Source organism: Morone saxatilis, unplaced genomic scaffold (genome assembly GCF_004916995.1).
Source record: "Morone saxatilis isolate NCDOM2014 unplaced genomic scaffold, NCSU_SB_2.0 Contig18, whole genome shotgun sequence".
In the NCBI taxonomy this organism is placed as follows: Eukaryota; Metazoa; Chordata; class Actinopteri; family Moronidae; genus Morone; species Morone saxatilis.
The window spans coordinates 15,767,415-15,780,104 of NW_023339740.1; the positions used below are offsets into that span (position 1 = coordinate 15,767,415).

Here is a 12,690-nt window from a genome sequence, read left to right on the forward strand (position 1 = left end):
AAATGTTTCCTGTGTTGCTGCTGCTCGCCCTGCAGCCTGCTGCAACACTAATGACTAATGTGGTTTCTTAACACACGGCCGCATTTCAGTGAAGCTGCCCCTCAACTAGTTTAGACTACAAGTCGTCAAGATGACTCGGATCTTCTGGGATACACTCTTTCTCATAAGCGGTGAGTAGATCATTTTCCTGGAAATTAAGCATTTTCATTTGTGTCCATGCCTCATTCTTACTTCATTTTATTTAATTTATTTTAGATTAATGTAGTTGATTAGTGATTAACAGAGCTGAATGAGAGATATGGGTCCTCCAGTAGTAATTATTTGGTTCCATGTTAAGTCACTGGATCACTTTAAGACTTGCAATGAGAATCAATGCCAAATCTTCAATATACAACTTTTAGATAGATGAGACTAGATAGATAAAGATGATCGAATACAGATAGATAGATATACTTTATTGATCCCAAGCTGGGAAATTACAGATTTACAATTTAAAGTGTTTTAGCTCTCCAAATTAATTTAACTAGCTGTATTGAGCTTACTCTGCTTGATGGTATTTTGTTTATCCTCTCTGGTGTCACTGATTGTTAATACGGTATATTTAAACTAAAGTGGTTGTGTTAATTTGATGGATTTTTGTATTATATTCTAAATTTTTATGGTGAGAAAAAAAAGTATAAAAATCACCATGTTTCTTATGATCTTGGAGTTTCTGTCAACTTTTAAATTTTTCATGTGCTTGTTTCAGTCTAGTTATGCTTGCGTGTATCCACGTAGACCGGCTGTATTTATAGTGCTTTGGTCTCATCCTTTTAGTGGATGCTTGACCCTGTTACTATTGTTGGGTACCAGTTACTCAATGAAGCATCGATATTACATTGAAGAGTCACATGATGAGAGCTGTATGGGGCAGATTACTGGGACTAAGGTTGTTCATCATATAGTAACATATATGACAGCTGGTTTTCTTTTTTTTTAGGGGGGGGGGGGGGAAATCACAATACAGTAATATATATTTTTTATATTCCTATAGGTACTTTTAGTATGTCTGTGGTACTCAATGGTGAGTTTACAGTGAACTTTCTTGGTATTTTTGTTATTATATTCCTGCAGGGATTTGTTGCTATTTCTATATTTGACATTGGCACTGTATCAGAGGTTTGTTTTCCTCTCCGCAGGTTCCCTCTTTACATTTGGAGCAGGGCCGAGCAATTCAACAATTATTGAAGCCAGCATTTCCATCAATTCGAACTCCACTGCTGCTCCGAACACCTCGACAACCACCTCTGCAGCAAACGGCAGCAGAAGCACAACGGCTGCAACAGTTATTCCAACTACTGCAACCAACATCCCTCCAGTTAAAAGTAGGTCTCAGCACAGTCGTGTCACGTGAAGACGCAAGAGAAGAAACTCTCTATCATCTCCAGAAGAAAACAACAATATGTCATATGTCCGATGTTCTTAAGACTTTATCCACTCTTATTGTAGTGTTGCATCCACATCAGGCATTTGTATCTGCTGTTATATTCCTGCAGGGACTTGCAGTTATTTCTAGATTTTTCACATTAGGATCGTATCATATGTTAATGGCCATTTATCTTCATCTTTATAGCTTCCCTCTTTACATTTGGAGCAGAGCTGAGCAATTCAACTATCACTGAAGCCAGCATTTCCATCAGTACAAACTCCACTGCTGCTCCGAACTCCTCAACAAGCCGCTCTGCAACAAGAGGCACAACTACTACAACCACTGCGACTACTACAACTATCATCCCTCCAGTTAAAAGTAAGTCTCAGCAGCCGTGTCATGTAAAGATGCAAGAGAAGGTTCAAGCTCATTGTCGAGCCATTTTCAGTAAAACATTCACTGTATTTTAAGATAAAACCTCATTGCAGCCCTCAATCTGCTCTCACTGCAGCGTTGCTTCCACAGTCGGAGTCCTCAACACTGTAAAGCTTCCCATTGAGCTGCAGTGCATCAACACATGCAGACAGTGTGGCGCTCGCTGATAATTGATCCTCTTAGCGTGAGTGAGGGTAGCCATTGTGGTAAATTAAAGATTATGAACAGTACATTCAGCCATTTCACAAAAAGCTGCACCTACAGTATCAAATTAAAAGCACCTTACATGCCCTAAAGGCTGTTTTGTGTCTCAATGTTTCTCTCGTTCCACTGCCAAAATCACATGGAATGAGAGAGGGGTTGGTAGGCAGATGCCTCAGGGACAACAGAGGGCTTTCACAGAGTCTGAAAGAAGGAGACAATACATGTAGGCTGCAATCCAAAAGCCCATTTACCGTTGGAATGGAGTGTGTGACGAAGGCTGTAATGCAGCTATCTGTCTGGATGTTCATCCTCCTTCCCAGTCTGAATGCCACACTATGTATCTGTTTCGACTGCTTGGGGAACACTGACTTTTGTTTGAGTCAGTTATGTAGGAATTTGTCTGACTGTACAGCTTATGTGTAAGAAATGTCCTGTTTTGTCTGGGCGTTCATTTAATCAGATATTTCTGTCCCGAGTGAAAACAGAGATAGTTGCTTAAAGGCTTTAATTTCTGCTAGAGAAATGTGGTTACTGCAGGGATGTGCTCTCTCCTGAGTCCTAATGTGGGATGATGGATGGAGTCTTTTTGTTTGCAGCGTCTCACTGGGACTTTTCTTGACTCTAATTGTCCCTCCCAGGTAAAGTGAGAGATGTAAGCCACCATAAATCCACACGCAACTGGTAACAAAAGGCTTCAGTCTACCGTTGGTGGCGTGGGTGTCAGCTTTAGGATTTAGTACATGCTGTTGTTTCAGGTCTCTGCGGGCTTATGCTATTTTTAGAGTTATGATATTCACCTGTGTCATGGTGTGTATTCGGACCAAATGCACTTTGATTATATTTGATATTGTAATTTAGGGTTGAATTCATGCACTAAAGCTGTGGTTCTCAACCTTTTTGGTGTCAAGGCCTCCCAAATTAAAACAAATCAGGCGGCAAACCTAATTTGATAAGATGTTCGCCTGTCGGATCCCCCGCTGATGAGATTTAGTTATTCTATAACTGTCTGTATTGTAGATTGGCAGATTAACAGTGAAGAGTGTGAAACCTATAAACAGAATAGTCATTCTTATACATTCTGTCAATATTATAGCCAATTAAATAATGGTGAAATTAAAATATTCCCCATTTGTAGGCATCCCTGGGTGTCCTCAGACCCCAGGTTGTGAACCAATGCACTAAAGGACTTCTAAAGGTTGATGGTTGTGTCATCAGTTCAAGTGACCCACTTAAATATCAGTAGACGGTTCCTACTGGCCACCCAACTAAAATGATTTAATTTGCATTGGTTTCAATGGAAAATATTTGCATGTTTTATGGTCTGAAAAAATGTATGGTATATATCTCTGAAATTGTTAACAATGTCTTGTCTTACAACCTCACAGAGTTTGTGGCAGCGGCTGTTCGGTCTCACTTTGACGACTGTCCAGACTCCCACCGCCATTTCTGCTTCCATGGCACGTGTCGCTTCCTGATTTTAGAGGAGACACCTGCATGTGTGTAAGTTGTTACCGTCTTAAATAAAAACGCCCACATTATTGAGTCGACTGTCAGTTCACTTTCAGACATAACAGTGATCAGATTTACCGATAATGCACTCTTAACTTACAAAAGAATATGTTTCATCCTCTTTTACAGTTGCTTTTTAACATTGCTTTTTTTTTTTTTTTTTGCTTTTTGGTGTTTTAGCAATTTAAAGCACTTTTCACTTTTCAAAATGATGCCTCTATAGAGAAAACGTGAACATTTATGAGTTAAAATTTGTATTAGGTTAAAAAAACAATAACTTTTCAAAACTATTTTTCTACTGGAAAGGTGAATTGCAGCAGTTATATTATGATATTAGATATGATATTGATGTTACAAACAGCTACGAGTGTTGGGACTTCCCCTGTCAGCCGATAACACTGTGATTTGTGCTACTTACAAAGTCAATTAACTGCTGTTTTTACGTATTTATGCATACCTGATTTGATTTTCCGACCTTATTGCAGGTGTCATGCAGGCTTTGTCGGGATGAGGTGTGAGCATGCAGACCTGCTCGCTGTAGTAGCAACTAATCACAGACAACAGACCGTTGCCACAGTGCTGGTGTTGTGTGTGATTGGGTGTGTTCTCATCATGGTGTTGTGTACACTGTTACAGTAAGTAACATGCACCTTATACTAACAGGTTCACTGGGATTATAGCTGATAAACTGAACAGTATTTAACAGAACACATTTGTCCAACTAAGGAATGAAGTAATGAGCTTGTTGTCAGGAGAATTTTCCAGTATTTGCGTCTTTTCTTGTGCAGTTGCTGGTGGAGGCAGGACTGTCGCAGGAGGAGACACGCACATCACTACATCCCAGAGAAGCACGGAGCATCCTGCTATCCTTCTGAGAGTGGTACTTTATTTATTTCTTGTGTTTTCAAGGTCACATTTCTATTTTGTTGTTGGGGTGGCAAATTACTGACAAAGTTGAGAGCAATGAGACTGTATAATGTAGATGTCCAGTAAATGCTACATACTGTACATTGGATGTATTAAGGCAAAGAGTACAGATAGATGGGCTCTCTGTGTCCCTGTTCATATTGTTTTAATGTGGTTGGGGATAAAAAATGATGTTATACACATTGAGGTATAAGCGTGGAATTATTAATATATTTGTCCTGTGAAAGGACCAGTGTGTAGGATTTTTTGGTTTTGGTACTGCTCGCTTTCCAAGCATATAGGAGGACTCTAGATAGGGCCTTTCTATAGCCAGAGTTTGGTTTGTCCGTTCTGGCCTCCGTAGAAAGTTGTTGGTAGGAATGGCTCAGTTAATGTAACAAAAACACAACAAGTCCCGTAAAAGGTAGTCTGTTTCTCAATACATTAAATTCAAACAGGTCATAAATGTATAGTTTCATTATGAAAAAAGGATTTTAAACCAGCGAGGTGCTGTAGTTTTTAGTGTATGTAACTTTGACTGAGTAAATGTGTTGGGGACTATTTTCAGCTGTGGATTAATCCACAGTTGCTGCTCTAGTGAGCATTTGCAACAGCAAGATGGTTGACTCAAAATAAACTACAATGCCCATGTTGATGGTAATGAAGAAACAACATTGAGGCTCATTGATGTGTTTTTAATATTTTTTTTGACAACAGTGGAGCTGTATAGCTCAGAGGAATAAGATGTATCAGGCTTTGGATACTCACACACAATACTTATTAGTAGGATCAATTCATTATCTTTTGTTGTTTCTTGTGGGATTTGTTGACTGTAAAATCTAATGAAAATAATTTACCTTATTATTTGCCTTTCAGTGGTTTGAGAAGACATCTTGCTGGAACATGAGCTGATTGCATCACGGCGTGTTTAGTTTTCCTCGTCTTGTCCGGCCCACAAACCCTCAGGATTGCATTCAAAGAGGTACTCACATGTTCTGATCAAGCAGACCTGGCCAGAGGCGAAGAAGCACCATCTTCAGTGTGGCTAAGGTAGGCCTGCTCGATGTGGGAGGTTAAATGCTCCATGACATTTTTTTTTTTTCCCCCACTGACTGCGACCTTTGACCTGAAACACCGTAGGAACATGTTTACTTCACTATTTGATTTTGTGGAAATACCTGCAGAACTACAACAGTCTGTTAGAAGCTCTGAGGATGAAGCTGCTGCCAAATCCTACATGGGAAGAGCTCTGCGTGTCCTGATTACTGTTTATGGCTGGCCTAGAGGACACGAGAAATGATCTAGAAGGCCATTAATCGTCCTGTGTGGATGTTGAATAGGAACACTGTTTATTTTGGGCTGTGGGACAACAATCATTGAATTAACCTAAGTCAGAAGACCCCAATTCCTATTTTTGTCTTTTAATAACTTTGCACACATTTCATCAGAACTCTACAAGCACAGAGGACATTTTTAAGAAATTCTGGTGGGGGGGAAAACTGATGCTTTAAAGAAGTTTTAGTATCTGTTTTTAAAGAAGGAACTCACTTCACCTGACAGGAGTAGGAATTGTTTAATGGACTGACTGCTGTTGTATTAAAAAAACCCTGGACTTCAATCTGTAACTGTACACAAATATGGTTGTGAGAAAACAATCATCCAGGTATTTTTTTCAAATGATTTGACCCCAGTATTGCTACTGAAGCTGAAATATTTCAGTTTTATTTTTAATTCCTGAGCTGTTACTTGAACACGTTCATGCATCAGAGGTTTTTGATTTGCAGGCTATAACTTTAAAGACACATGCACATCCTGGGAGGCCACATTATTATTATTATTATTATTATTATTATTATTATTATTATGGTCCTATTGTATTGTTGCACTTTTCTGCAAGCTTGCTCATTGTTCATAAAAAAAACTGCACTTACTGCACACTGGTCACTTGGAGAGAGTGTCCACATAATGAGAGATGCCAAATACACTTGTTTCTAACTTTTGCCTGAATGAGCACTGAAGGGAAGAGGCACACGGCTTGTACAAATCCACCTAAGCATGCATGCACCTAAATCACAGCTTGTATTTTTAAAGACACAAAACACTTTATATTAGAGTGGTGTGTTATAGCATTGCCTCTACTTTGAATTTAAATACTTTTAAAGAGAGAAAAGCCTCTGAAGGTTCATTTAAAACAAAATATTTAAGAATTTCTTAAAAAGAAAACTGGAAAAATTATCGGTGAAGGAATATAAAATGATTACAAACTGACTCGGGTACGACGTGTGTACACGAAAAAAAAAAAAAAAATTCCATGATAAAATGAATGTGATGGTATTAAAATGCCAAAAGACTCCGAGGGGATGATATGCTTGTCTTTGTTTACAGTATGTGATGATATTTACATTCAGAATATGTATTGATGTTTGTTATTACAGCATTTTATGTGTAAATATCTCAACCACAGTGAAATATTCAATGTGTATATACTGTGTCAATACAAAATCGTCTGAAAAAGGATGATCCTCTCATACATTAACCCTTAACTTTGTAAGATTTCTGTTGTCACAATTGGAAAGCCTATATTATTTTGTTTTCCAATGAAATGAATTAAAAATGCAATCGCGTGTGCATATTTTTTTTATTCATGTGCTTAATAATTGCTGCTCCGTCTTTGGAGTCTGCTGTTTGATTCATTGCGTGACCTTCTTTTCACTTCTGAAGCTTTTTCTTTTTATTCTTTTTTTTTCCTCCTTCCCTCTTCAAATACCCCGATTTCCTGACGCTTTGCTCTTCTATTTTTCTCTTCCACTGAATATTTTAAGACTCAGAAATGGCAACATGAAACCCTGAACCCCGGGCACAATTGAACAAAGAGCTGAACTCTTGAGTGCTTTTATAGCTGAAGGAAATGTTTCAGCCCTCTTCTATATCGCCATTACGTTCTTTTTAATTTATTGTGTTTTTGAGTTTACAGAATGTATACCCATTCATGTTAAAGCCTTTATTCAATGTGCAAGACTGTGCCACATACATCCTTTTTTAATTTTATTTCCATTGTATGTCATTGGGTAGACGTCTTCCTTCCTTAAGGTGCTGCATCTCCTCTGCTCCTCGCTTTCGCTCGCTCCACGAGGAGCTCCGTTTTGTTTTGCAATCCCATTATGTCTGCAATTGGATTTCTGTGGAGCCCTTTAGAGCCGTCTGGCTGAGCTACTAAACCAGCTTTGAATTAAGCAGCTCTTGTGGGCGATTCCCTAAAGATACACAATACTCTTTAACATACAAAGGAGTGTGAGGGGAAACGAATGAAATCAATTGGAAAAAAAAGAAGAAGAGGGGAAATCAAGACTTACTACAAACTGGGTGGTGATTCACATTTCGTGAAGTGGAAAGCTGTGTGTTGTCATCAGGAAATTCTCTCGAAATCTGATTTGGACAAGTGTCAATTCTGATTTCCCATAAGAGGCTGAAGATCTGCTTTGAATTGCAATGCCATTCTGGTCTTTTTCCCCCTCTGCTTCCTCCTCTGGACCTTTTGATCCTCAGTCCAACATTCCCAGTATCTGCCTCTGACCAGATGGTTTGAAATAAGAGTATTTACAAAGGTATTAGGGTTAAGCAACCCTGCCTTGTTCTCCTCACTGCTAAGCACTGCAACAAATCATTAGGATTGATGAAAGCTCAGAGCTTCAGTTAAAGTGGGTCCCGCCAGCCATAGCGGGCCCGCCACGCTGTTTCAATTTGACCCGCCAGAGGTTTCTACTGAAATTTAAAAAAAAAAAAAAAAAAGGAATTGATTTGAGGAAATTATAATATAAATTGTTATTTGTGCAGTTTATTTTTGTGAGGTAAAACTGCTCTTTGAATATGTAGGATCCCTAATTATTAATTTATTTTCATAATCTGAGCACAGTGGGCATTTTGACACTTTGTCACAGGAAGTCAGTCAATTATGGGAACTTGGGATGCTATCACTATTTCACGTCTTGACAATAAAATGTTGGACCATTACATTTCAGTCTTGGCCCTTCAAGGGAAAAAGCTTGGGCACCTCTGAATTAAAGGGTCAGTTCACCCAAATAATGTGATTTTACACTGGTGGCTGATCCTGAGTGCTGCTCAAAGACACATTTTATACAGCATGAATGTGATGTTACAATATTTAAATTCATGTTTGTAGAGTGATGATTGCGTATGTTTGACATCCTTTCTGTCTCCACTCTTGCCTCACCTTCATCCAACTTAAAGGATAAGTTCACATTTTTTCAGTATCTTATAATTCTCACATACTCCATACGTTCATCATAAAAGTTATTGGATGATCCCTTCCTAATTGCATTACAATGTAAATATAATATGCAATGTATTTCACTGGGTAAAATAATTGTACATTTCTATTAATATTGTATGTCAACTGCTTGAATGTTGTATTACACAATCTTTGTTTTTATTTCTCTTTTTAAAGTATGATTATATTTATAAAGGGGAGGTATCTTCATCATCCATGTTTGGCTTCAAACCTCTCATCTGCACATTGTTCTGTTTCTTATAAATTCTCTCTCTCTCTCTATATATATATAGTGCATGTGCAAAAAAATAAAATAAAAAATGATGTAAGTGATGGGGGACATGTATCAGGAAGGGGTCTTTTCAGGGTTAGTGTGGACAGGAGGCAAAAACTCTTTTACATAATGGACATGTTACTTTAAAGTCCAAATTGATATTAAATTGTTTTAATCACATATCACCTACACAGCAGTATCTGGCCCAACAATATTTATTGTATTTTTGGTTATTCTTAATGGTATATTAGAGTTTGTCATTTATTGCTGTTTAATATGGTTTGTGTTCCTCAATCCAATCAGTTCACCACTCTGTTTGTTTGTGCTGGGATTATGAATTTAAAAGGAAGTACTTCAAACACAGGAGCTTACAGATTTTATGTAAAAATATTAGTGAACAGTGGTGAGTCAATTGCCTGCATGCACATGTTGTAACACCACCTCTTGCACAAAATAACTCATCATTCAATCATTCGTTCAGACCAAAACCTTTTTTAACTGGAAAAAGTGAATATATGGAAGGCTAGATGAATACAGATGGGTGACTAAAGAAGGACCTGGGATGTTTGGTAACCATGGCTTTCCCCATCTCTCCCTCCCCTCATTTCCTGTGTCTTTTCTAATATCAACTCTGTAATAAAGCTATAAAATGTCCCCAAAATACTTGCAAAATACATTAAAAAGGAATTATTAAGACACTAAATGCCAGATGCTGGAATATCTTTTGGAAATATGTTCATTCCTCCAGTAGAGTATCCCAGACGGTGGCCCAACACCTCACTAAGACACTATATGCTTTTTTTCTTTTAATATGTCACCCATCTGTTATGTTCCCCACTTTTATGTTGCCTATTGTTTACAGTGGTGTTTTTATTATGATCCTGTTTTGTAAATTCTTAGTGCTATAAGAAGTATTAGTATCACTTCTGATGTTTGTATACATGTTTTTCAATATAAACTTTTTCTTCAAGTCTCAAAACCCTTTTTTAATCTCGTCATCAGATGAAATCAGGCAGTTTTATGAGACAATTCATAAATATTTATTGCTCCCAATTTATTTACAATAAATCTGCATGACAATTACACACTGATACAGTTTTTATATGACAACACAGACCTTGCGTTGGTTCAATACATTTGTTAACTATGTAGAGAGCTCTAACGTGGTTGAGCCCACTCAGGTCAGTCACAGAAATTAGTTTCTTAACTGAACCACAGTCGGGCTGAGTAGCTTTGCACTTGAGCCCACGGCTGATTGGCATTAGTCTATGTGCTGCCGGAGCTGTGATGGCAGCTCCTCCAAGGAGCTGAGCCGATGCTCTTGAGGAAAGTCCGGTTGGTTACACTTGTTGTGTCTGTCTAACAGGAACCCGTGGATACCCACAGACCGAGAGGCAAGGTAATCGTTCACATAGTGGTCCCCGATATGAGCTACACTAGCAGCTGGTACTCCACATTTCTGCAGTGCCTGATGAAAAATGTTTGGACTCGGCTTTGGCACACCTGCTTCCTCGGACGTTATTAAAAAGCTGAAGTGAGACAGCAGGCCACAAACACGTAAAATCTCTTTTAGGCGACTATCAAAGTTTGACACCACACCCATCTTCAGTCCGAGAGAGGAACAGCTCTCCAGTGCCTTCTGTGAGTCTGGAAATACCTAAAACAGACATTACACAGTTTTAAGTTGAACTTTTCTGTGCTACTTTGTCCACCACATTCATATAAAAAGCAAACATTAGTAGAAATGTGCAGAAATACTTGACAAAGTGTCCATTTTAAACAGATCCATAATCACCATCTGTCATTTACCTCCCAGTTCTCTGCATTGCAGAAGTTCTGATAAAGGTTGTTACTCATTGTATGGAGCAGGGCTGGGTCCTGTACCCTGCACCTGGAGAAAGTGTCCTGCACGACTCTGATCCACCAAGACCGTCCATCCAGGCCCTGAGTGACGCCATAGTTTGGGTATCTCCTGGAATACTGTTTATACGCCTGGAGGAAAGCGGCTTGGACGTCCACAGGACTGAGGTTCAAGCCCATTCGTTCAGCCTCCCTGCAGTACTGCTCTCCCACAGACGCACGCACCTTCAGAAGGGTGTCCTTCACATCCCACAGCACCCAGCGCAGAGGAGACTGCATTATACCTACAGAGGAAACACCAGACATTATACAGATTAATGGCAAAGCAAAACCTGAATAAAACGTTTAGTAAATGTTTCCTCACCAGGATGTTTGTATGAGAGTGATTCAAAACAAAAACAAAAAAACATCTCAAATCGTTATTTTTATTCTGTACATTTAAATTTAGTCTGAACAATGAATTCCTTCATCGTAAAGTCAAATTGTCCCATCTCATCGTAAGAGAATGTAAAAACAGATTGATAGGAGACATTTTGACAGTATTAGTAGTATACAAAGCACAGCTGTTACTAATAACATTAATGAATAGCTTTGTTCTTTTCATGTGTCCCAATAAGACAGACAGTGAGCCAGTAGGCACAAAACCAGGACTCTGAAACTGAAGCAGCTAAATGGATTTCAGCCAACATTCATTTTATTATTGACAGCCATGGTTTTTTTTTTATATGTCAAAAGAGGTCTATTGTGTATAACTTGATTTGTGTTCATGTCGTTAACACAAATGTAATATCTTTAAGAGGGGCCCCGTGTTAAAGTTTACATAATTAGGGCCAATAGGGGAGATGATTGTCCACTGATGATATAGTTTAACTCTTTTTCACAGAAGACATTGTTATCTTCTAGGTGTTGCTATTAATAATATTAAAGGTCTGCTCACACAGACCGTTGCTCAGGTTGAAGAGCCATAAAAAACCTTCATTAAAAGGTGATATCTAACGCGGTGGATTAAATTAAATGTGCAGTGCTTCAACAAGGGCTCTGCTACACTCACACGTCCCAGTAAACCGTGACTACACCTTTTTGTTTTCAAAGCAGCCATTTTGTCATGAAGCAGCAAGGTAAACCACAGGTGTTACCAGGGACCCTAATGACCGACAACCAGTGAGCCCCCTGCCCATGTTTGACCTGAACGGAACAGAGCTTTCAGCAGTATTCACTGTGCTGAGCCCATTTTGTGACATCTTGTTGCAGACTGTCTGAAGTGGAGACCTGACATTACAGATTAGCACTGGAGGCTAATTTTAACCCCCGACTGACGTTCACACGCACGTGTACAGCTTCGTGGCGACCAGTTACGTCACCCAACAGCAAACTGTCGTCACTGTCGCCTTGGTTACAAGTTCTAAACGATGAAACGTTGTAGGCCAAATACCATAACGACAGCGAACTCAACGCATGGTCACCATACTATGGCGTCCTTGTACTTCTTGCCACTAGCCGGACGTTGCGCTCGTTGGTTTTGTATTTTAATTAATGTGTCAGGTTTTATGCGCATGTCAGAAAGCTACTCCAGCAAAGACACGTAAAAAGTTATAAGCAAATAAACAGTTTAAACGTTACCGTTACCGAAACCGAGTCTTCCGGTGCTTCCACGGTTGTAAACAACGTTTCGTCTTCTTCGGGCTCTAATGGCGGTTGGCAAACCAGCTCGTAGGTGCGTTACCGCCACCTGCTGACTGGAGTGTGGAGCTGTACAGTGGTTACAACCGTAGACATATAATATTTTATTTTATATTTATTATATAT

At 39.0% G+C, this 12,690-nt stretch overlaps 2 protein-coding genes across 3 annotated transcripts; one reads left to right on the top strand and one right to left on the bottom strand.

Moving 5' to 3' along the window:
* Positions 1-6: 6 nt before the first annotated feature.
* Positions 7-6,369, top strand: tgfa (transforming growth factor, alpha). The gene is made up of 7 exons (XM_035662273.1): positions 7-170; positions 1,179-1,364; positions 1,613-1,786; positions 3,433-3,547; positions 4,042-4,191; positions 4,345-4,436; positions 5,339-6,369. The coding sequence occupies exons 1-7, from the start codon at positions 131-133 to the stop codon at positions 5,344-5,346; spliced, it is 765 nt and encodes a 254-aa protein (XP_035518166.1). The 5' UTR covers positions 7-130; the 3' UTR covers positions 5,347-6,369.
* Positions 6,370-10,040: 3,671 nt separating this feature from the next.
* Positions 10,041-12,613, bottom strand: hdhd3 (haloacid dehalogenase-like hydrolase domain containing 3). 2 transcript variants are annotated; one of them, XM_035662808.1, is made up of 3 exons: positions 12,511-12,613; positions 10,834-11,168; positions 10,041-10,681 (listed from the first exon to the last, which is right to left on the bottom strand). In XM_035662808.1, the coding sequence occupies exons 2-3, from the start codon at positions 11,161-11,163 to the stop codon at positions 10,286-10,288; spliced, it is 726 nt and encodes a 241-aa protein (XP_035518701.1). In that variant the 5' UTR covers positions 11,164-11,168; positions 12,511-12,613; the 3' UTR covers positions 10,041-10,285. The 2 variants fall into 2 exon arrangements, with proteins under 2 accessions (XP_035518701.1, XP_035518700.1); XM_035662807.1 differs by having other exon boundaries at positions 12,505-12,566.
* Between the last annotated feature and the right edge of the window lie 77 nt (positions 12,614-12,690).

Coding starts and splice junctions, on each gene's coding strand:
- hdhd3 (XM_035662808.1), bottom strand. CDS start 11,163: ATGCAGTCTCCTCTGCGCTGGGTGCTGTGGGATGTGAAGGACACCCTT. Junction 10,682..10,833: donor GCAATGCAGAGAACTGGGAG/GTAAATGACAGA, acceptor TGTCTGTTTTAG/GTATTTCCAGACTCACAGAA.
- tgfa (XM_035662273.1), top strand. CDS start 131: ATGACTCGGATCTTCTGGGATACACTCTTTCTCATAAGCG. Junction 1,787..3,432: donor TATCATCCCTCCAGTTAAAA/GTAAGTCTCAGC, acceptor ACAACCTCACAG/AGTTTGTGGCAGCGGCTGTT. Junction 3,548..4,041: donor GAGGAGACACCTGCATGTGT/GTAAGTTGTTAC, acceptor ACCTTATTGCAG/GTGTCATGCAGGCTTTGTCG.